Source organism: Oncorhynchus clarkii, chromosome 15 (assembly GCF_045791955.1).
Source record: "Oncorhynchus clarkii lewisi isolate Uvic-CL-2024 chromosome 15, UVic_Ocla_1.0, whole genome shotgun sequence".
Taxonomy (NCBI): Eukaryota; Metazoa; Chordata; class Actinopteri; order Salmoniformes; family Salmonidae; genus Oncorhynchus; species Oncorhynchus clarkii.
The window spans coordinates 20425069-20449697 of NC_092161.1; the positions used below are offsets into that span (position 1 = coordinate 20425069).

Genomic DNA, 24629 nt, shown 5'->3' on the forward strand with positions numbered 1-24629 from the left:
GAGAGAGGAGAGAGAGAGAGGAGACAGGGGAGGGAGCGAGAGAGAGAAAGGAGAGAGAGAGGAGAGAGGGGAGGGAGCGAGAGAGCGAACGGAGAGAGAAATAGAGAGGGGAGAGAAAGAGAATGAAGAGAAAGAGAGAGAGCGAGAGAAGAGAAAGGAGAGAGAGGGGAGAGAGAGAAAGGCGAGAGGGGAGAGGGGAGAGAGAGAAAGGAGTGGCAGGAGAGAGAGAAAGGAGAGGGGAGAAAGAGAGAAAGAGAGAAAGGAGAGGAAAGAGAGAGAAAGGAGAGGGGAGAGAATGGAGAGAGTGGAGAGAGTGAGAAGAGAATGAAGAGATAAATAGAGAGGGGAGAGAGAGAGAGAGAGAGAGAGAGAGAGAGAGAGAGAGAGGGAGAGAGAGAGAGAGAGAGAGAGAGAGAGAGAGAGAGAGGGGGAGAGAGGAGAGAGAGGGGAGAGAGAAAGGAGAGAGGGGAGAGAGAGAAATGAGAGGGAAGAGAGAGAAAGGAGAGAGGGGAGAGAGAGAAAGGAGAGAGGGAAGAGAGAGAAAGGAGAGAGGGAAGAGAGAGAAAGGAGAGAGAGAAAGAAAGGAGAGAGGGGAGAGATAAAGGAGAAAGAGAGAAAGAGGAGAGAGAGAAAGGATAGAGAGAGAAAGGAGAGAGGAGAGAGAGAGAAAGGAGAGGGGAGAGAGCGAGAAAGAATGAAGAGAAATAGAGGGGAGAGAAAGAAAATTAAGAGAGAGAAATAGAGAGAGAGAAAGAGGTCTAGATGGAGAAAGAGAAAAGCTGGACCGCATCTCCCACTTAAAAAATCCCTCTCTTCTTCCCATGGAACACTAAACTGGGTATACCAATCCAAAAGCATGTTTTGGAAGTCACTGAGAAGATTTAGACAAGGAGCTCTCAATACAGAGAGGAAGGGGTATATAGCTAGAATATAAATAGATAAAATGTCTTCATATCTGGGATTTATCTGTTCTTCTGTTCTTCCCCCTATGGACATTCAGCAGAGTCTTATTCAAATCCTAGCCAGAGGGGTCTTCTCCTCTGTGGCGCTTCTCTGAGCTGCTCACGCCCCTACTGAAAACAAGTTGGCACACACGGAAGCCAGCTCACATTCCTGCATGAATGCCATTGTCTCTGTCCCAAAAAGAACAATTTATTTCTGAATATATGTACAGATGTTCTGATTGACTGCGTATTTAACAAGTACCTGCAATTAATAATGAAATAACTGCCTTTTTTTTAAATCACAGCAAATCAACTTGGAAATCGCAAACCAATGACACATTTAACCCAAGAAATCTCAGAAGATATTCTTACTCTAGGACTCTGATATACAGTACGAGTCAAGTTTGGACACACCTAGACATCTTTGTTTGTACTATTTTCTACATTGTAGAATAATAGTGAAGACTTCAAAACTATGAAACAACACATATGGAATCATGTAGTAACCAAAAAAGTGTTAAACATATCAGAATCTATTTTATATTTGAGATTCTTCAAAGTAGCCACCCTTTGCCTTGATGGCAGCTTTGTAAACTCTTGGCATTCTCTCAACCAGTTTCACCTGGAATGTTTTTCCAACAGTCTTGAAGGAGTATCCACATATGCTGAGCACTTGTTGGCTGCTTTTCCTTCACTCTGCAGTCCAACTCATTCCAAACCATCTCGAGTCGGTTGAGGTCAGGGGATTGTGGAAGCCAGGTCATCTGATGCAGCACTCCATCACTCTCCTTCTTGGTCAAATAGCCCTTACACAGCCTTGAGGTGTATTGGGTCATTGTTCTGTTGAAAAACAAATGATAGTCCCACTAAACGCAAACCAGATGGGATGGCGTATCGCTGCAGAATGCTGTGGTAGCCATGCTGGTTAAGTGTGCCTTGAAGGGTAAACAAAATCACTGACAGTGTCACTAACAAAGCACACTCACACCCTCACACCTCCTCCTCCATGCTTCACGGTGGGAACCACACATGCGAAGATCATCCGTTCACATACTCTGCATCTCAAAGACACAGCGGTTGAAACAAAAAATCTCAAATATGGACTCATCAGACCAAAGGACAGATTTCCACTAGTCTAATGTCCATTGCTTGTGTTTCTTGGACCAGGCAAGTCTTCTTCTTACCGGTGTCCTTTAGTAGTGGTTTCTTTGCAGCAATTCAACCATGAAGGCCTGATTCACACCTCTGAACAGTTGATGTTGAGATGAGTCTGTTACTTGAACTCTGAAGCATTTATTAGGGCTGCAATTTCTGAGGCTGAAAACTCTAATGAACTTATCCTCTGCTGCAGAGATAACTCTGGGTCTTCCATTCCTGTGGTGGTCCTCATGAGAGTCAGTTTCATTATAGCGCTTGATGGTTTCTGCGACGGCACTTGAAGAAACTTTCAAAGTTCTTGACATTTTCCCGCATTGACTGACCATGTCGTAAAGTAATGATGGACTGTCGTTTCGCTTTGCTTATTTGAGCTGTTCTTGACATAATATGGACTTGGTCTTTTACCAAATAGGGCTATCTTATGTATAGCCCCCACCTTGTCACAAGAAAATTGATTGGCCCAAACGCATTAAGGAAAGAAACTTTTAACAAGGCACACCTGTTAATTGAATTTAATTCCAGTTGACTACTCATGAAGCTGGTTGAGAGAATGCCAAGCGTGTGAAACACTTTCATCAAGGTAAAGGGTGACTTTGAAGAATCTCAAATACAAAATATGTTTAACAATTTTTTGGTTACTACATGATTCCATGTGTGTTATTTCATAGTTTTGATGTCTTCACTATTCTACAATGTAGAAAATAGTCAAAATAAAGAAAAACCCTGGAATGAGTAGGTGTGTCCAAACTTTTGACTGGTACTGTATATTAGTACATGTTAAATAATCCATAGCTCTAATACACGACGCTGGCTACAATACTTCTTTGCTCATTTGCTATACACAGAGTACATAGAATCAAACTCGGAGCTATCGTCACCATCACAGTAGACTTTTAGCACTATTGTACCGGGACACTGATGAGAATTTCACATACTGTCAACAGAGCCATGCACAAACCACTGATCTAAAACATGGAGGAAAATGAACAAAACATTTAAAAGATGTGCTGAAATGAGAACGGACAGAGAGAATCATGGGAGTTGGCGGGTTTAGGTGGATCCTGGGACAGGGTTAGGCCGAGAGGCATCAGACACAAAACCGACCCCCTCTCGTTGTCTCATGCTCGCACAGCTATTCTGAAATGGGTCGGCTGGGTTAGTTGGTCATTCCAATGGAGCAATGCTACTTGGGTTACAGAGAAGACAGTTTCCCTCTTAGTCAATAAAGCACAATATACTCTAGAAAGCACAATGCAAGGGGAAAACTGAGATGTCTATTTTTTTCGATGTGTATTTAGAAATATAGTATCTATGTCTATGGGTTTTCTAACTGGTTTAGAATAGTAGCGACTGATCCAGGTCCCTTTTCAAACTAAAGCATTGGTTGGAGTGTCGTCACAATTTAAAAACAGAGTATTTTGTCTCATTTGAGCGTCAGTTTTTCCAATTGATTTAGATTAATTATCTTCTATCTGTTATCCACTCTTGTAAACATGTTTGCAATAGCACTTTGCAATTGGACTTCAAATTGGACCTTGAGGTGTAGAATAGACTTTAGCTGCTAAGCGTTAGCTGCTAAGCCAGTGTTAGACAGCTCAAGCCTTGGCTGTCAGTTTGAAAGGAGAGGAAGGAAGGTCACCAAGAGGTTTCATGCATGGTAGATCAAGGCGGTGGTCGCAGATAGAGAAAGCATGGCACTAAGCGTTTTCAGTCACAAAGTGGGTTACTTACAGGTAATAAGTGTAGGAGTGATAGGTTCTTCTGCCGAGTGGGGTGGTGGTAGGATAAAAGCAGTGGTGGGGAGCGGAGGGGAAATGGAATGGAAGGAAAGGAAAGAAAAAGTAAAAATATTAATGTACTGGAGAAAAATATATAGAAATGAAACAAAAAAACACGATATGGCGGCATACAGTGACGATTTACGGTACGACTGAGGATAGGTGGTTGCTAGGTGGTTGCTGGGGACGACAACTCATGCGTGGGGTGTAGAGGGGATAGGTGGGACCTGCTGATTGGCAGGCTAGGTCAGGTGTGCAGGTTCTGCAGGAGAGAATTGTGGGTAGCGTAGTGTCTTAGTGAAGGTGATGGGCTGTCATTGAGAGGAGAGGATAGTGTTATTAAAGAGTGAGAGAGTGCAGGAAGAGGACAGAGGAAGCTCAATGGAGCCGTGTTAGAGAGCAAGTTAAGCTGTAACTCTGGCTGGAATAAAATGTTTTTACAACAGCAGTGACTAATTATTTTCACAATTGTATGACTACTATTTTTTACACATATACTGCTTGACAATCCCGGAAATTGCACTCATCCAAAACATTGGGAAGTAATGATCGCGTGTGTATGCAATAACACACAATATTGACACTTATTAGAAACAAGCCTCAACTTTTTCTTACACATACACTATGTGACCCTCAGTGGTGTAAAATACTTAAGAAAAAATACTTTAAAGTACTACTTAAGTAGTTTTTTTGGTATCTGTTCCTTTACTTATTCTCCATTACATTGCTAAATAAAATTAAATGTACTTTCTACTCAATACATTTTCCCTGACACCAAAAAGTCCTCGTTACATTTTGAATGCTTAGCAGGGCAGGAAAATGGTCCAATTCACACACTAATCTGGCGGACTCACTAAACACAAATGCTTTTTATTTTTGATACTTAACTATATTCTAGCAATTACAGTTACTTTTGATATTTAAGTATATTTAAAACCAAATACTTTTACACTTTTACTCAAGTAGTATTTTACTGGGTGACTTTCACTTTTACTTGAGTCCTTTTCTATTAAGGTTTCTTTACTTTTACTCAATTATGATAATTGGGTACTTTTCCCACCACTGGTGACTCTAAAAGACAACAAAAAATTGCTCATGTGGTTTGGTCCCTGATTCACGATTAGAATCGTTGAAATAAAAAAGATTTCAGGCTAGTAAAACATTCCTGAGGTCATCATGAATTCAGTAAATAGTCATTGGATTGAAATACAGAACAATAGCTATACTGACAACCACACAGTATGTATCCACGATCTATCCTCTAGATATTGAGTGCAGGGTGGAGATAGTCTAGCATCACTGGTATTTACCAGCACATACCCCCAGAGAAATCTGCTTAAATTCCCCATCGTGCTATGTGTGTGTTTCAGTGGAGGCTGCTGAGGGGAGGACGGCTCATAATAATGGCTGGAATGGCGCAAATGGAATGGCATCAAACACATGGACGCCATGGAAACCATGTGTTTGATGTATTTGATACCATTCCACTTATTCCGCTCCAGCCAATACCACAAGCCTGTCCTCCCCAATTAAGGTGCCACCAACCTCCTGTGGTGTGTGTGTGTGTGTGTGTGTGTGTGTGTGTGGAGGCAGTTTGGCTATTTGCTCGGCGCTAGTTCCTGGGGATGCTGTGTAGCATAGATACTCCCTCTCTCCCTTTGGCATTGGACAAGGGCTAATGTAAACTAGCCTGCAGCAACACAGCCGCAGGCATCTCTGGCTCTTTGAAAAAAAATAATAATAATGAAGCGCTTTCATAAATGATTCCCTTTTATCTTTGCTAGTTTTTCCCGCCACAAGACAAGCTCCAAATATTTTCCTATTCCCATTGCCGGGGTCATTAATACAGTGACATTTGTTTGACTGGAGGGCGGTATCGGCGTGGAGGGGGGAAGGGGGGAATATTAATATTTCAATGCACACCATATACCAGTGCCATAAACAGTTTAATGGCGCTTATCAGTGTCATCAAATCAATTATTTAGCCTTGACGTTGACGATGCAGAGGATTTTGAAGGTGAAAGGACAATCAGAGGGAATTAATTTGATTTGGGCTATCATGTAATTACACTAAGCACACAACTCCTCCAAAGCCACAGCTTAAAGGGATACTTCAGGATTTTGGCAATGATTTTGGCCTTTTATCTACTTCCCCAGAGTCAGATGAACTTGTGTTATGCTAGCTGTTTCCATAGATTTCCAGTCATTGCACTAACGCTAGTTAGCAATTGAGCTAACACTTCAAACTGTACGTAGATACATAAAAATGGTATCCACAAGTTAATCTGACTGGGGAAGTAGATAAAGGGCCTCACTGAGCTATCCCTTTAATGCTAGATCCCAGGGGCCAGCTATGAGGGAATGGAAACCTTCAAACGGTCATTCTATACAGTCAATGTATTTATTGAGTGGACCTTGGTAGTCTCTTACCTTTTCTTCATGACCAGCACCACACCGAGGAAGATGATGACGAAGAGCAAGACACCGGCGATGACTCCAGCGATCTTTACCGTGTGATCTGTCTGCTTCTCCGGCTCCACCGCGTCAGGCTTCCTGGTCGCAGTTCCTGGTGGTCAAAGAGTATGGGCAACAACGGTCACCAGGTGGCCATTTTGGATCCATGTCATCATTATCATCATGGTTGTCATATCATTTACCATACACTTTATTCTCATCAAGAACATAAGACCACACCCGTTGCCAGTGGAGCGTTGCTATGTTAGACTACAGGGAAAGGCTTGAAACGAGAACAATTTGAATTCATACATTGTTGTTATACTTCATTATGACAACACTGTCTTCAAGTCTACTGGGTGGTCCAACTCTGGTCCAACTCTGGTCTAACTATGCGGTTAGGTGTTGGAATACTCCAGCAACAACCCTTTTTCCAGAAAATGTGTTCACTACTGACGCTTTACTGTATTAGACTTCATAACATGCTGAGCTGGGCTCTTTCCATGTTAAATGTATTGTCATGTAACGTAGAAAGTGTTTTTAGAGTGACGACAGTGACATTTACACAGCTCTCCTATTGCAGGGCCTGTATGTGGCTGCATCTTCTCTCAGGCTTCCACAGCTGCTCTACACATCAACCGTGCACTCCCTATCTGTCCTCCAGCCTCCCTCCTGGGATGACTTGCTTATGCACTACCTTATTTCCCTCCATCCCTCCATCCTCCCCGCCCTTCCATTCCTAAATGAAGCAGTCATTTGCCCTGCACCTGAGAGTGCCTGATGAACTCATTAACTGTGCCTTTTTACACACCTATTGTCTTTGGGCGACACAATATGCACGTTGCCTCTCTTGCATTTGGATATTCAAATCGGAGTCGTCTACTGTGGTAAGGTGAGTGGTGGTGCACAGACAAGAAAAGGGAGAGGGGGACTACTTCCTAGGAAGAAATTTATTCCCAAAGTAGGAAGTGACGGGTGATCACACCGATGGCCAGGGCATTTAATATCTGCTCCAATCCGATAACCAGGCCTCTCGCAGCAGAGCCACTGTGTAACACTAGTACTGGGGCCTTCTCCTCCTCTAAAAGAGGGAGCGAGAGGAGGAGAGGAACCACAGAGAGACAGAAAGAGAGAGAAGAGAGAGGGACAGAGCTAGAGAGAGGAGAGTGAGGGGAGAGAAAGAGATGGAGGGAGACAGAAAGATAGAAGGAGCCTCCTGCTCTCCTGTTTACTGTATAATGTGATGGAACGTCAACCCGAGGCCCGATGAAATATCCATTTCCCCGCGCTAAATGAGTTCGGGATGAAAAATAGTCGGGACACGCCGTTCCAATTCGCCCCGGCCCCCGAATCTATTCCTCCCTGCCAGCGCCACTTTTTCAATCAAAGGGTGACAACATCCATCACTCGCAGCTCGTGCGGCTATCGTTGTTACCGCAGTGACGGATAGGGAGGCCGGCAAGCGGGGGGCTCATTCCGCAGTGGGAATTTGTGTTTTACTCCAAAGGGTGAGTCTGGGTGAAGTGAGGGGAGAGAGGAGAGGGCGGTTCCTGGAGGACAGAGGGCCTAGGAGAGAGAGGAGAGGGCGGGCCTGGAGGACAGAGGGCCTAGGAGAGAGGAGGTGACCATTCAGCGGTCTGTGAGAGTTTGTGTAACATACAGATCACTCTCTTGAGAAGGGGGTGTCAAACTCATTCCACGGAGGGCCGAGTGTCTGCAGGTTTTTGTTTTGCCTTTCAATTAAGACCAGCAGGGGAGGGGAGTTCCTTACTGATCAGTGACCTTAATTCCTCAATCAAGTACAAGGGAGGAGCGACAACCCAGACACTCCGCCCTTCGTGGTATGAGTTTGACACGTGCTCTGGAGGCCTAAGGTTAGCCGCCCTCGAGGTTCTACACCTAGGTGGACTTGACCATCACCTTGAATGAGATGTTGAGTCCAGAGGGGGACAGACAGTCATGAGCATTCACATACCAGGCAGCCAGTCTCTTAGAATGCAAATGTATGCTACCAATTCATCCGTTATTCCATATACTGTGAATACCACTAGATAACACCGAAGATGCCTTTTTAGCTGGATAACCAGAGATCTACTGAAGGATTTAGGTGGTGAGGGAAAAACCTTTAAGGAAAGCAATAAGGTGGACTTCTGACTCTGTTATACACTGACAAAACATAAGGAACACCTTCCTAATATGGAGCTGCACCCCGCCTTTGCCCTCAAAACAGTCTCAATTTGTCAGGGCATGGACTCTACAAGGTGTGGAAAGCGTTTCACAGGGTTGCTGGCCCATGTTGACTCCAATGTTTCCCACAGTTTTGTCTTGTGGCTGGATGTCCTTTGGGTGGTGGACCATTCTTCATTTTTGTTTTTTTATTCATTTATTTTAATTTAACTAGGTAAGTCAGTTAAGAACAAATTCTTATTTACAATACACACAGGAAACTGTTGAGCATGAAAAACCGAGCAGCGTATCAGCTCTTGATACACTCAAACCGGTGTGCCTGGCACCTACTACCATACCCTGTTCAAAGGCAATTCAATATTGTGTCTTGCCCATTCACCCTCTGGAATGCCACACATACACAATCCATGTCTCAATTGTCTCAAGGCTTAAAAATCCTTATTTAACCTGTCTCCTCCTCTTCATCTACACTGATTGAAGTGGATTTAACAAGTCACATCAATAAGGGATCATAGCTTTCACCTGGACTCATCTGGTCAGTCTGTCATGAAAAGAGTAGGTGTTCCTAATGTTTTGTACACTCACTTTAAGGTAGACCTTGTGTGTGCAAAAGTATAGAAAACAGTCGTTTACATGAGAACATAGTTTTTAAATAAGTAAAGACAGAACAGTCAAGGCCATCTTGCCATCTCCAGTTTGTGTTCGGGAAACGTAAAAACATCTCCAGCTGTGTTGGACTTTTCAACTATTAACTTTCACTCCAAACTTTTCTACTTCTTTTCTAAATTCTCTCCTTGACATCTGTTTATGGGTCATTAGAAAACTGAATGCCTAGAGAGGCAGAAAACACTGGTTCTTTTTAAGTTTAAAACTTTAAACGGCAGATATCTCCAGCTTTGAAGAAAGGAGCAGGGCTGTGGGGCTTTCAGCGTGACTGTTTCATGTCAAACTCAAACTAAGCGAGGTGCTTTGGGGGATAGTGTGGTCTCGGTAGCTCTGTGTAGGAGGGAACGTCAACATCAGTGCCTGAAACATCGCAACAGCTGGTTAACAACACACAGCGGCCTCCACTGCTTTCAGCTCAACAAGTCCCCAGGACACTGTAAATAAAACAAATTATAGTCAACGACCCCCGCCAGGTCACTGCTATCTAGAGACAAAACCGATGTTGTTGATTTTGCTGTCCATCCAGCCTGTACTGAAATGAGCTGTATCTGACTCATGCTTTAATAAGTCATTATAAATACCATAGGGTTGTCACGATAACAGTATCGTCCTAGTGTTGGAAACGACCAGCCTTATATTGCCACCCAGAGCTATAGCACACAATATTTTACACACAGTAGGTTTTTAAAGTTCAGTCTGCTTTGTGTTGATACCCAGGAAAACCAGGTATTATAGTTTTGCGATTCTGGCACCATGACAACCCTAATACATGTTAACTGCAGTTGTTGGTGTCGTAACTTTGGTGGAAACTGAAAATTGTAAGTGTCAAACGGTGTTGCATATTAACAATAACAATTTGTCTTTTCCATCAGTACTTTTGACATTGTGTCCTCCGAATATTCCCATTTCTGCCCCTCAAAAGTCCTGTTCATTCCCTGTGACGCTTCACAAGCCAAAAACATCCCATGGTTAAATATTTTACAGGAAACCATTTTGCATTTCACAGTGTCTGACTGTGTGACTGGGGAGAATCGTATGTCTTCTTGTATAAACAGAAGGCGGAAAGTTTTCATCTTTCCTTTGATGCTGCAGCTGCCTGGTAAATATTGAAATGTAATTTTCTGACAGCAGGTTAAACAGGACGGCTTTGTCGTGCCAGTGTGCAGCTTCTCTGCTTATTGCTCGCTTCCCGAGGCCCATATTGATATTTTTTCCCCCTCGCTCAACTCGTACATCACCCTTGAATGAAAATGTAATTCTATGTTTTTGCAACACAACCAGGTGTTCCAGGTACTCCTTGTAACACTCTCTGTAGGATATGAATACGATGAATACTGACGAAGGGCGGGTGTGAATATTAAGTCAACTCTATGGTGGAAATCAAGATATCTGGTAACCTAGTTAACCACTGACGGTCTCCCAAACAACATGTCACTGCACATCCTGTTTTTTAACACTTAAACAGACACGCGCTACACAATGTAACACAAACATATATAGCGGCTATAAAGAGTTATAAAGCACAAACAAAAGACACTATAAATCGAACACAAAAAGTAATGGATGCTCACACACACACACACACACACACACACACACACACACACACACACACACACACACACACACACACACACACACACACACACACACACACACACACACACACACACACACACACACACACACACACACACACACACACACACACACACACACACACACACACACACACACACACACGAGAGGAGAGAGCTGGGCAGTAGTAGAGGCGGTCTGACCTGTTAGTTGGTTGTCGCCAGCCGCGGGGGCGATGCGTATGTAGGGAGTGGTGAGCTGAGTCACGATTATGGCAGCTAAGGCAAAAGAAGAAGTTGTTCCAGGCCAACATGCAGGAAGAGAGAGAAGAAGAAGAGGACAGGGCTGAAGCCAAGAGACTCAGAGAGAGAGAGCGACCTCTCACAGGGAGGAACAGAAAATGACATACTGTATCGTTCACAAACTTGGCATTTGTTATGTAACGGTTATGTTTCTATACATTAGTAATCATCGCAGAAGCTTGGTTGATGACTTGTTTGTGTTGTGTGCTTGTGAACACCTTGAGGGAACTAACACAGGCATTTCATACAAACCTGAGGGAGCTATGAGCCGCTAATCGCCTCAATATTTAGTTCACTGTCATGCTTATGGCCATCTGTACGGGCAGTTAGTCCCGCACCAAAAAAAACCTTGGGGTATCTGATTGGCTGCCACCACTATGACTGGCAGGTACCCCAAGAGTCAGAGAACCTATTAGCTGATGCTCCTCTTAAAGTGACAATGCTCAGGTCCAATAAAAACAAATTAAAAATTAAGCGCCATAAACGATAGCAAAGAAAAAAAAGTTTCAAAACAGTCCTTTCTATGATGTGAAAAAGGGGGATTCAAACTTAAACTTGTTTAGCGTCCACGGCTAAAAAGTGTTGGAAACAACACAGGAGATAGCGCTCATTAGCATATAGCATTATAGCCCAGTCTTGGCACCGTGAGAGAGAGAGATGGCATGGAGTAAGGCAAATAGATTATCTACCATCTGTACACAATTACATTGCAGAGCAGTGGCGCACCAACGCCTGGCTAGTGGTAGAGAATGGATGGTGCGGCTTGCTAAGTAGCACCACTGAAATCTAATATGCTAATGTTTCAGGGTGGGGGGGGTGGTCAGAAAATAGGGGGGCAATGAGAACTCTGACCATCTGCCGCCAATATACACTACCGGTCAAAAGTTTGTAGAATAGTGAAGACATCAAAACTATGAAATATCACATATGGAATCATGTAGTAACCAAAAAAAGTGTTAAACAAATCTAAATATATTTACTATTTGAGATTCTTCAAAGTAGCTATCCTTTGCCTTGATGACAGCTTTGCACACTCTTGGCATTCTCTCAACCAGCTTCATGAGGTAGTCACCTGAAATGTGACAGGTGTGTCTTGTTAAACATTTATTTGTGGAATTGATTTCCTTCTTAATGCATTTGAGCCAATCAGTTGTGTTGTAAATAGGTAGGGGGGTATACAGGCTATTTGAAGAATCTGAAATATAACATTTATTTTTTATTTGTTTAACACTTTTTTTGGTTACTACATGATTCCATTTGTGTTATTTCATAGTTTTGAGGTCTTCACTATTATTCTACAATGTAGAAAATAGTCAAAATAAAGAAAAACCCTTGAAAGAGTAGGTGTTCTAAAACTTTTGACAGGTAGTGTAAATGTTTCCCCTTTCCTACGATTGGTACACATCTCCCATGATGGGGAGGCGGTTTGTGAAAGTTTGGGCACATGCCTTTTGGCTAGCAAAGCTCAGTCCTGTGGGGTATGTATACTACCACGGATGAAACCCTGTCTTTGTCTAATGATAAGGAGGAGTGGGGTATGTATACTACCACGGATGAAACCCTGTCTTTGTCTAATGATAAGGAGGAGTGGGGTATGTATACTACCACGGATGAAACCCTGTCTTTGTCTAATGATAAGGAGGAGTGGGAGTGCGGTGTGTATACTACCACGGATGAAACCCTGTCTTTGTCTAATGATAAGGAGGAGTGGGGTATGTATGCTACCATGGATGAAACCCTGTCTTTGTCTAATGCAGTTGTATTGACCCTCTGGGAAGAATAAACTTTTGTTTGAGCTTTCATAATGTCCGTTGAGTTTGTACTCTGAGAATTAGAACCTAACAACACTTTACACAAGTACACTATCAAATTGAGTGAGAGGAAGCAAGGTGAGTGACCAAACATTAGTCTCTGAAAAGCATGAGTAGCCGATAAGAAGAAAAGCTGCGAACAGCATTACAGTCCTGTGGTCGCACCAAAATAAACCTTGGCAACGTTCAGGTGTGTGTGTGTGATAGAGGGGAAACACATTTCAATCAACGGTGGGTAGATTACTTTCATGCAATGGGGCCAGTCCTACCTTTAGTGGCCACTCGTACACAATCGATTTTGGTCTCCTGCGAGGGGAGAAAAAAAAGAAAGAAAGAGAGGGACAAAAATGGGAAAAGGCATCAGTTCTCAGCCACAACAAATTGCAACATATGTAGCTGTCAGGGCTGTGTAGGGCCTGCTGCCTCAGTCAGGCTGTGCTCGTTCCAATCTGCTGAGACAGACTGGGGTGTAAAACAAAGGGGAGGGAGAGAGAGGGAGAGAGAGGCTGTGGATCAGCACCTCCGCTTGGCATCTAGCAGCCAGCTGTCAGAGACAAGTCTGCAACTACACCATGCCTGTGTGTTCTCTACAGTTTATAGCCAGAGTCAAGCACGACCTTCAGGCTCCATACACACGTGTTCACATACAAGTGGGCACATACAGTATGTACACAGAGATATTCACAGGAACTTATGCACATACAGTATACATTAGACGTGGGTGTGCACACCTCAAATGTCCATAGTGGAGCTAGCTATACTGTAAATCACCCTGTGATGGTGGACAGAGTACGTCTGTGACTGGGAACCTAATAACTGTTGAACCACGCTCACCCACCCCGGTTTTGCTTTCGCTCGTCTTACAAACGTGGAAGCAACAAACACAGAAAAGCAACGACGCATGAATATTCAAGCGGTTGAGGAAAGTGACTTGGGGCTTATGCTTAAATCCCCCCGTGTTTTATGACAGCAAAATGCTCTTGTGTGGCTTGTTGCATTATTGAGGAGACGACAAATTAAACTGTGGAGTGTGCTGAATAATTAAAACAACCAGGAGGATGGTGTGAGTGTGGGACTCAGGTGGGGAGTGGAGAAAGCTCTGGAGCAACAAGGGGACGAAAAGAAGAGACTTGTCTACTAGGGCTGCTTGATGACATTGGAGCCAGATCCTGCCATATGGCAAATGACACCAGCACTTAATGAGATACTAGCATGTAAATGGAATAGCTGGCTGTAATTTAGTTAGAATGATTCGGATCACTTAGAATCTAGGATTAGAACACCTGGCTTAAACTAACAAAATGTGAACATCTCCATTTTCAGTTAGGTCTTACAGCTAAATTCAGTATTAAATGCCATTTTCCCTCCAATATGCCAGTCTGCCTCATGGAGGCTGGTGTCCTTTCTCTGATCTGAACTGAGGCCAAAAGGCTGAGGGGAAGGGAAATGTTGTTGTTTTCAGTCTCTCTCCCTCCCTCCCCTCCTCTCTCTCTACTCAGAAGAGAGACCCAGGACCTACTGATCTACTCTCTAGCCTCCCCAGCAATTTGTGGGGAAACTGTCTCCTGTTTAAAATGTCAGCAGAGGCTTCTACTGTAATGTGTGTGTATTATCAGAGACTCACATACACACACAGAGGATTCAACTGTAATGTGTGTGTATTATCAGAGACTCACATACACACAAAGGATTCAACTGTAATGTGTGTGTATTATCAGAGACTCACAGTCACGCCCTGACCGTAGAGAGCTTTTTGTGCCTCTATTTTTGGTTTGGTCAGGGTGTGATTTGGGTGGGCATCCTATGTTATTTTTCTATGTGTTTGTATTTCTTTGTTTTGGCCGAGTATGGTTCTCAATCAGGGACAGCTGTCGATCGTTGTCTCTGATTGAGAACCATACTTATGGAGCTTTTCCCCACAGGGTTTTTGTGGGTAGTTGTTTTCTGTTTTGTGTCTTTCTGAATCAGACAGAACTGTTTCGGTGTTCGTTCATTCTCTTTGTTATGTTTGTTAATCAGTGTTCAGCTCAATAAATAAAGATGAACTCGTACGACGCTGCACCTTGGTCCTCCACTCCTTCCAACAGCCGTTACAGAACTACCCCCCCACCAAAGGACCAAGCAGCGTGGTGAAAGGGACTCCTGGACAGGTGAGCACTGCTATTTGGACTATGAGACAACCTGGGAGGAGGTAGAGAGGTGGTCGGTCAACTCAGGGAGAGTGCCGGAGCCCGCCTGGGATTCTCTGGAACAGTGCGAGGAGGGATACCGGAGAATAGAGTTGGCAACACGAACACGGCTGGCAAGGAAGCCCGAGAGGCAGCCCCAAAAAATGTTTTGGGGGGGGCACACGGGGAGTGTGGCAGAGTCAGGTTGGAGACCTGAGCCCACTCCCCGTGCTTACCGTGGCGATCATGGGATTGGTCAGGCCCCGTGCTATGGGGTGATGCGCACTCTGTCTCGGCCGAGTATTCACAGGCCGGTGTGCTCGGTGCCAGCGTCCTACATTTGCCGGGTGGAAGCTGGCATCCAGCCAGAACGGGTGGGGCCAACTCTGCGCTCGAGACCGCCAGTGCGCCTCCACGGCCCAGTGTGTCCGGTGCCTCAGCCAAGGAGGAGGCCGCCTGTATGTCTCCCCAGCCTGGTGAGTCCTGTGCCTGTTCCCAGAACCAGGTCTCCTGTGTGTCTCCCCAGCCTGGTGAGTCCAGTCTGGTGGCGCCCTCCGTCCCGGTGGCGCCCTCCAGTCCGGGGCTCTCTACGAGGGCCTTCAGTCCGGGGTCGGCGGTGAGGGTCCCCGTTCTAGAGGCGTTACCTAAGTGGGCCGAGCCAGAGGTGGAGCGGGGTCCACGTCCCTCACCAGAGCCGCCACCGCGGAGTAATGCCCACCCAGACCCTCCCCTGGGGAGTCTGCACCTTTTTGGGGGGGGTACTATCACGCCCTGACCGTAGAGATCTTTTATGTCTCTATTTTTGGGTTGGTCAGGGTGTGATTTGGGTGGGCATTCTATGTGTTTGTATTTCTTTGTTTTGGCCGGGTATGGTTCTCAATCAGGGACAGCTGTCGATCGTTGTCTCTGATTGAGAACCATACTTAGGTAGCTTTTCCCCACAGGGTTTTTGTGGGTAGTTGTTTTCGGTTTTGTGTCTTTCTGCATCAGACAGAACTGTTTCGGTTTTCGTTCATTCTCTTTGTTATGTTTGTTAATCAGTGTTCAGTTCAATAAATAAAGATGAACTCGTACGACGCTGCACCTTGGTCCTCCACTCCTTCCAACAGAAGATTCAACTGTAATGTGTGTGTTTTATCAGAGACTCACATACACACACAGAAGATTCAACTGTAATGTGTGTGTATTATCAGAGACTCACATACACACACAGAGGATTCAACTGTAATGTGTGTGTATTATCAGAGACTCACATACACACACAGAAGATTCAACTGTAATGTGTGTGTATTATCAGACACTCACATACACACACAGAGGATTCAACTGTAATGTGTGCGTATTATCAGAGACACACACAGAGCTGTACCGCTAGCTGCTGCCCCACAGCACCCTATTAGCAATTGTAGGAGTCAGACGGCGTAACATCACACTCCTCTCCCAGACCTCCATTAGGGGGTTAGTGTGTATCCCTGCTCCCCCCACCAGAAGGTGAGACCAGAGCACCGAGACGAGACAAGCCTGGTCTCACCCACCCAACCCCCCCTGGATAGTCTTTCTCCAATTAGAGGCAGTGAATTATCTAATGGCCCGAGTTTGAGAGCAGAAGAAAGGAGGAAAGTGGAGGAGAGGAGGAAAGCGGAGGAGAGGAAGAGAGCAGAGGAAGAGAGCGGAGGAGAGGAAGAGAGCAGAGGAGAGAAAGAGAGCAGAGGAGAAGAAGAGAGCAGAGGAGAGGAAGAGAGCGGAGGAGAGGAAGAGAGCAGAGGAGAGAAAGAGAGCAGAGGAGAGGAGGAAAGCGGAGGAGAGGAGGAAAGCGGAGGAGAGGAGGAAAGCGGAGGAGAGGAAGAGAGCAGAGGAAGAGAGCGGAGGAGAGGAGGAAAGCGGAGGAGAGGAGGAAAGCGGAGGAGAGGAGGAAAGCGGAGGAGAGGAAGAGAGCAGAGGAAGAGAGCGGAGGAGAGGAAGAGAGCAGAGGAGAGGAGGAAAGCGGAGGAGAGGAGGAAAGCGGAGGAGAGGAGGAAAGCGGAGGAGAGGAAGAGAGCAGAGGAAGAGAGCGGAGGAGAGGAAGAGAGCAGAGGAGAGGAAGAGAGCAGAGGAGAGGAGGAAAAAGGATGGGCTTTTCATTAGGACTAATTTATTAGCATTTAAAAGGGGATATGGTGGATAGTTACATTTTTTCCAATTAGGCCAAAGTGTCCAATGCATTTGTGAATGGCCGTACTTGAATTTTTTACTATCTGAGCAGCAGGTCATTGATAAAAGGGTTGTCTGGCCTCTGGCTGTGCTTGCCTGTACTACCACACAGACAGTGCACTATAGCGGTTAGGAGGGGGGGGTATAATCGGGTTGGTTGGAATACTGGGTTATTGACCATTATGATGCAGGATTGGTTGTCAAATAGGCCTTGAAGGAGAGTCTTGTTGTGCCTGTTCATTGATCTTCATTTTCCGCACTCGTACAGTTTGCTCTGCTGTCTGTTTTAGACCGGTGTTTTCACAGTGGCTGTGAATGGGGAAGTGATGGAACTTTAGTGGTGGGTTGAACTGTATGTAGTTTTTTTTTGGCAATGTTGTCTCCTACAGTAGTAGGTGACAGCAGATGAGAGTGGTCATGTTAACCCTGGCTGTGAGGGCGTGGGACAAAATGTAGATGACCAAGAAAGAACGCACTTAAAAATAGCAATCCATCAGACGGTTCCATAATGTCACATTGATGTGAACATCCTATTTCTACTTGGTGCTTTTAAATAAGAGGCCATTTTCTTTTCAAAATGAAGACTATTTAGGTTAAGGGGTTCAATATCAGATATTAACAATAAGTACAAATTAATTCAAAATGGGCTTTTGTAAAGCTGTTAAAAGCATCAGTTTCACATCCAACCTTGTTGTGGGGCGTGAACGAGCTATGACTGACATGTCAAGCCAACCAATCGATAAGCAGCCTCTGGGACATATCCCAGCAGCCAATCCCCACCCCAACATCTCCCCAAGCACTCACCCCATTGGCTGTGCTGACAGCCTGGTAGTAGATGCTGTAGCTCTTGTGGGGGAGGAGGGGGGCGTTCCAGTAGCCGTTGTAGGTGCGGTTGTCTCCGATGCAGAAGGGTACGGGGGTTTTGATGTCGCCCATGGGCAGCTCGGCCGTGAAGTAATACTGTGAGTTGAGCACGGTGGCGTTCTGGAAGTGGATGGGCACCGGGTAGCAGCGCAGAATCTCTGCCACCCTTCGTGCCCGCCGGGGGCGCTCTTCCTCCACAACCACCTGGTACTTACTGCCGGGGAAAGGGAGAAAAAGATCAATCAATTAAATGTACGTATTTAGCCCTTTTAACAACAACATTGAAGTGCATCCCAGTAATCCACCCCCCCCCAACAACATCAAAATAACACTTGGAATCTATGTAAAATAAGGACTACATTTCACAGGTAACATAACGTAGCAGGTGAAAAAGTATTGCCTGAAAATTATCCCTGACATACTGGTCTTGATGAGAAGAATAATACTGTTGGGGGAGGTTCTCTTCTGCACTGTTCAACCAATCCAGTAAATGTGGAGGAGCAGTTAAGATGGAGTGTCACCAGAGAGGAAGATAACTGGGCCCAAAACCTCTTCTCCAGCAGGTTGAGTTTTTATGTTTATTTCGCTCACCAAGCAAGGAGTTTTTGTATGGAGGTCAATGAGTGTCGAATTTGGTTCATATATTTTTTTGTATGGCTTATTTGCTATGTGTGGCTTATTTGTTCGAATAGAAGTTTCGTAATGATTTGGTTGTTACGAGTGTACTGATACAAGCAGAACACACAACATCCTGGCAACTTTGAGAAATAAAACCTGTCGGAGTTGTGCCTGGTCGTCACTAGTTACCACAGCCACAAAGTCATAATCCCCAACTATTTCTACAATTACTCTTCTTAAAATGTGATTTTAAACCTAACCACACTGCTAACCTTATGCCTAACCCTAAATTATGATCAAAAAGCAAAATGTTTGCTTTCATAAATTTTTACGATATAGCCCATTAGCTCATGACTTTGTGGCTGTGGTAACTAGCGTATCTGCCCTCATTGGCTCGAATGGTCCCACCTGATCTTGCCTCTTCCCAATTGCCTTCCATTTTTGAAGCCATTTTTCATTGTTAGAGCGGAGTATCTGGTCTATATAATGGATAGTATGTGGTGTTGCCTTGTTAACGTCCAAGAGTGGAAGTCGCAGGACAGGCTCACTTCCCATTTCCCTTGAAGAACAGAAGATTTGATTGTTGTGGACTCGGCAGAGGTCAATTTACAGGTAAATGCCAAGATAAAGAAAACGCCAACATAAAGAGTCTTAATAGGGCATTGGGCCACCATGAGCCAGAACAGCTTCAATGCACCTTGGCACCTTGGATTCTACCATTCTTCCACAAAACATTCCCTAATGTGGTGTTTTGTTGATGGTGGTTGAAAACGCCGTCTCAGGCACCGCTCCAGAATCCAGGCACCGCTCCAGAAGTGTTCAATTGGGTTGAGATCTGGTGACTGAGATGGCCACGGCATATGGTTTACATCATTTTCATGCTCATCAAACCATTCAGTGACCACTCCTGCCCTGTCATCCTATGACATAGCCACGGTAGCCAAAATAATGGCCAAAATAATAGTGTGCCTAGAATTTTTATAAAGGATCGTAAGGGCTTAATTAACTCAGCAACCACAAGACACGACACCTGTTTGGAAGCACATGCAATCTACTTTGTAACCCTCATTACTCAAGTGTATTCCATTACTTTGGCAGTTACCTGAATGTTAACTCCACAGTTTCATTTGTGTCTTTATTTGGTTACTGGCCCATCATTATATACTGTATGTCAAGGCCACATCTTTTCAAACCTGAAAGGATCAAAGAAATCTCTGCCTGCTAGGTTTCGATTTTCCTTGGTTGTATCTTTAATCCATTATTGTGTATTAATGAAATTGCCAAACTGAACCAGATTGAGAAAAATACAGAACACGTTAATTAACGATGACAGAATCCCATTTCCACTAGTTCAAAGGGCATAGTTTACATGAGCTGCAGTTTGTGTTTCTCCACTGAAAACACTTTCACGAGCAACCTCAAGTCCTGCAGTCTACCCTTTTATTAGAAAACATATGCAAATGTTAAAAGTAAAACGACAAAGCATGACTCCTCAGTGACTTTCAACGTGGCACTGCCATAGCATGCCACATTTCCAACAAGTTAGTTTGCCAAATTTCTGCCCTGCTTGTGCTGCCCCAGTCAACTGTAAGTGCTGTTATTGTGAAGTGGAACATCTAGGAGCAACAACGGCTCAGCCACAAAGTGGTAGGCCACACAAGCTCACAGAACAGAACCGCTGTTGTATGTAGAACCGCTGTTGCGCGTAGCACATACATAATCGTCTGTCCACGGTTGCAACACTCACTACTGAGTTCTGAACAGTCTCTGGAAGCAACGTCAGCACAAGAACTGTTTGTCGATAGCTTCATGAAATGGGATCACCATGAGCAATGCCACGTGTCAGCTTGAGTGGTGTAACTGTGTGTGCCAACTGGACTCTGGAGCAGTGGAAACGCATTCTCTGGAGTGATGAATCATGCCATCTGGCAGTCCGATGAACAAATCTGGGTTTGGCGGATACCAGGACAACGCCACCTGCCTGAATGCATACGGCCAACTGTAAAGTTTGGTGGAGGAGGAATAATGGTCTGGGGCTGTTTTTCATGGTTCGGGCTAGGCCCCTTAGTTCCAGTGAAGGGAAATCTTAACACTACAGCATTCAATGACATTCTAGACAATTCTGTGCTTCAACATTCTGGCAACAGTTTGGGGAAGGCCTTTTCCTGTTTCAGTATGACAAATCAAATGAAAGTTTATTTGTCAGGTGCGCCGAATACAACAGGTACAGTGAAATGCTTACTTACACAAGCTCTAACCAATAGTGCAAAAAATGTATTAGGTGAACAATAGGTAGGTAAAGAAATAAAACAGTTAAAAGACAGGCTATATACAGTAGCGAGGCTATAAAAGTAGCGAGGCTACATACAGACACCGGTTAGTCAGGCTGATTCGTGCCCCCCGTACGCAAAGCAAGTTCTATACAGAAATAGTTTGTGGAGATTGGTGTGGAAGAATTTGACTGGCCTGCACAGAGCCATGACCTCAACCCCATCGAACACCTTTGGGATGAATTGAAACGCCGACTGCGAGCCAGGCCTAATCGCCCAACATCAGTGCCCGACCTCACTAATGCTCTTGTAGCTGAATGGAAGCAAGTCCCTGCAGCAATGTTCCAACATCTAGTGGAAAGCCTTCCCAGAAGAGTGGAGACTGTTATAGCATCAAAGGGGGGGGGGCAAACTCCATATTAATGCCCATGATTTTGGAATGAGATGTTCGACATGCAGGTGTCCATGTACTTTTGATCATGTAGTGTTTAGCCTTGCAATGAGCGCTTTTGTATTCTATACAATACATGCTCCATAGGTTTCCATAATATACTGTAATGAATAGAAGCAAAAATCTGTTAGCATTGGGATGAGAGAGACTCTCGCACTTGGGGTTGGCGGAGGTGGTGACACGCTTTAGTATTGGCAAGGGGGTCTCTCCCTCTTCCTCTCTCTCTGACTTAGCGAACACAGCCCAGCTTTAATTAACTCAGTAAAGCCTGCAGCCTAGCAACCCAGAGAAATAGACCGCCATCTCATTTACAGTGCGCTATAGCGATAGCAGTCGGGCGGGCAATATCCCATCTATGTGGAGGGATTTAAATGGCATAAAATAAAAGGGGGAACTGTGCAAGCGTTCCCAGCTTGCTCTCTGCCAGGATATTTGACGACTGAACCCCTGACACTGGCTGGGGATGAGCGCGCGGCTGTAAGTGTGTACCAAATAATAATGATATGAAAAAGGTTCCTACTAGCGCACCAGCCCCCTATTCCGTGTCAGGCCTGGAATTAAGTTTATTATAAGAAGAGAGATCAACATCCATGATCCAACCCTGAACCAGGCTTTCTGGTGAGAAATTAGAGCAGGGTAGAAAGCCGTGGGAAGCGGCAGAGGCAATAGGCAATATTAATAGGAACTGGATAAGGATTGGGTGGGAGACAAAGTACTTTTTCAGTATGCGGGTGAAGGATCAAGTAAGCCCAAGTCCAAAGCCTTTTTCCAGTGCAATAGATTGGGATATTGGCAGGGAGGGAGGGAAGGAACAAATGAACATGGAGGTGAAATGACAAGTAGGCCCAGGCAGGCAGGGAGGGAGCCAGGTGGGTCTCTATTAGTCCAATGTGTGTGAGTTAGTCCACGAACACAGTGGAGCGCAATACAGCAGAACAGAAGCAGCTAAATAAGAGGGAACGATTCAGCCTCTCTTTTCTCCCTCCTAAAGAGCAGCACCAAGACAAATGAGCTCGAAAGTACCCTGGCCTCCACTATTTGTCCTTTAAATAATTCAAACACCTAAAAGGTCAAAACACTCTTCTCACTCACTTCTCCTTTATCAAAGTCTGGTTGTAGACAGAGTAGAGAGGGAGAGAGGAGTTTGCATTGCATTGAGGCAAATGGACCAAGAGTCACTGGTAATGAGGTTAAGGTGTGTGAGCAGATATACAATCAGTACTCTGATAATTCAAGAGCAGATACTACCTTCCATAATAAGTTAACAGAAAACAAGTATGAACATTGAATATGAGTATGAACACGGAATATGAGTTTGAACATTGAATATGAACATTGAATATGAGTATGAACACTGAATACAGTGGGGCAAAAAGTACTTAGTCAGCCACCAATTGTGCAAGTTCTCCCACTTAAAAAGATGAGGCCTGTAATTTTCATCATAGGTACACTTCAACTATGAAAGACAAAATGAGAGAAAGAAAATCCAGAAAATCACATTGTAGGATTTTGAATGAATTTATTTGCAAATGATGGTGGAAAATAAGTATTTGGTCAATAACAAAAGTTTCTCAATACTTTGTTATATACCCTTTGTTGGCAATGACAGAGGCCAAATGTTTTTCTGTAAGTCTTCACAAGGTTTTCACACACTGTTGCTGGTATTTTGGCCCATTCCTCCATGCAGATCTCCTCTAGAGCAGTGATGTTTCTTTCGGGGCTGTTGCTGGGCAACACAGACTTTCAACTCCCTCCAAAGATTTTCTATGGGGTTGAAATCTGGAGACTGGCTAGGCCACTCCAGGACCTTGAAATGCTTCTTACGAAGCCACTCCTTCGTTGCCCGGGCGGTGTGTTTGGGATCATTGTCATGCTGAAAGACCCAGCCACGTTTCATCTTCAATGCCCTTGCTGATGGAAGGAGGTTTTCACTCAAAATCGCACGATACATGGCTCCTTTCATTCTTTCCTTTACACGGAACAGTCGTCCTGGTCCCTTTGCAGAAAAACAGCCCCAAAGCATGATGTTTCCACCCCCATGCTTCACAGTAGGTATGGTGTTCTTTGGATGCAACTCAGCATTCTTTGTCCTCCAAACACGACGAGTTGAGTTTTTACCAAAAAGTTATATTTTGGTTTCATCTGACAATATGACATTCTCCCAATCTTTTTCTGGATCATCCAAATGCTCTCTAGCAAACTTCAGACGGGCCTGGACATGTACTGGCTTAAGCAGGGGGACACGTCTGGCACTGCAGGATTTGAGTCCCTGGCGGCGTAGTGTGTTACTGATGGTAGGCTTTGTTACTTTGGTCCCAGCTCTCTGTAGGTCATTCACTAGGTCCCCCCATGTGGTTCTGGGATTTTTGCTCACCGTTCTTGTGATCATTTTGACCCCAAAGGGTGAGATCTTGCGTGGAGAGTGGGAGATTATCAGTGGTCTTGTATGTCTTCCATTTCCTAATAATTGCTCCCACAGTTGATTTCTTCAAACCAAGCTGCTTACCTATTGCAGATTCAGTCTTCCCAGCCTGGTGCAGGTCTACAATTTTGTTTCTGGTGTCCTTTGACAGCTCTTTGGTCTTGGCCATAGTGGAGTTTGGAGTGTGACTGTTTGAAGTTGTGGACAGGTGTCTTTTATACTGATAACAAGTTTAAACAGGTGCCATTAATACAGGTAACGAGTGGAGGACAGAGGAGCATCTTAAAGAAGAAGCTACAGGTCTGTGAGAGCCAGAAATCTTGCTTGTTTGTAGGTAACCAAATACTTATTTTCCACCATAATTTGCAAATAAATTCATTAAAAATCCTACAATGTGATTTTCTGGATTTTTTTTCTCATTTCGTCTGTCATAGTTGAAGTGTACCTATGATGAAAATTACAGGCCTCTATCATCTTGTTAAGTGGGAGAACGTGCACAATTGGTGGCTGACTAAATACTTTTTGCCCCACTGTATGAGTTTGAACATTGAATATGAACACTGAATATGAGTATGAACACTGAATATGAGTTGAGTTTGAACATTGAATATGAGTTTGAACACTGAATATGAGTTTGAACACTGAATATGAGTTTGAACACTGAATATGAGTTTGAACATTGAATATGAGTTTGAACATTGAATATGAGTATGAACATTGAATATGAACATTGAATATGAGCATGAACACGGAATATGAGTATGAACA

The 24629-nt window shown here is 44.4% G+C and overlaps 1 protein-coding gene across 12 annotated transcripts in view; it reads right to left on the bottom strand.

The window, feature by feature from the left end:
* Positions 1 to 24629, bottom strand: part of LOC139367028 (receptor-type tyrosine-protein phosphatase mu-like) — a 296813-nt gene that overhangs the window by 81411 nt on the left and 190773 nt on the right. For 3 of the 12 annotated variants that reach the window (XM_071104924.1, XM_071104919.1, XM_071104918.1), the window contains exons 12-16: positions 18041 to 18314; positions 13148 to 13184; positions 10969 to 11043; positions 6311 to 6446; positions 3834 to 3863 (exon numbers count right to left, since the gene is read on the bottom strand). In XM_071104924.1, coding sequence (XP_070961025.1) covers positions 3834 to 3863; positions 6311 to 6446; positions 10969 to 11043; positions 13148 to 13184; positions 18041 to 18314 — 552 coding nt within the window. The remainder of the gene's footprint in view (positions 1 to 3833; positions 3864 to 6310; positions 6447 to 10968; positions 11044 to 13147; positions 13185 to 18040; positions 18315 to 24629) is intronic. The other 9 variants (XM_071104930.1, XM_071104923.1, XM_071104922.1 and 6 more) reach the window with 3 other exon arrangements.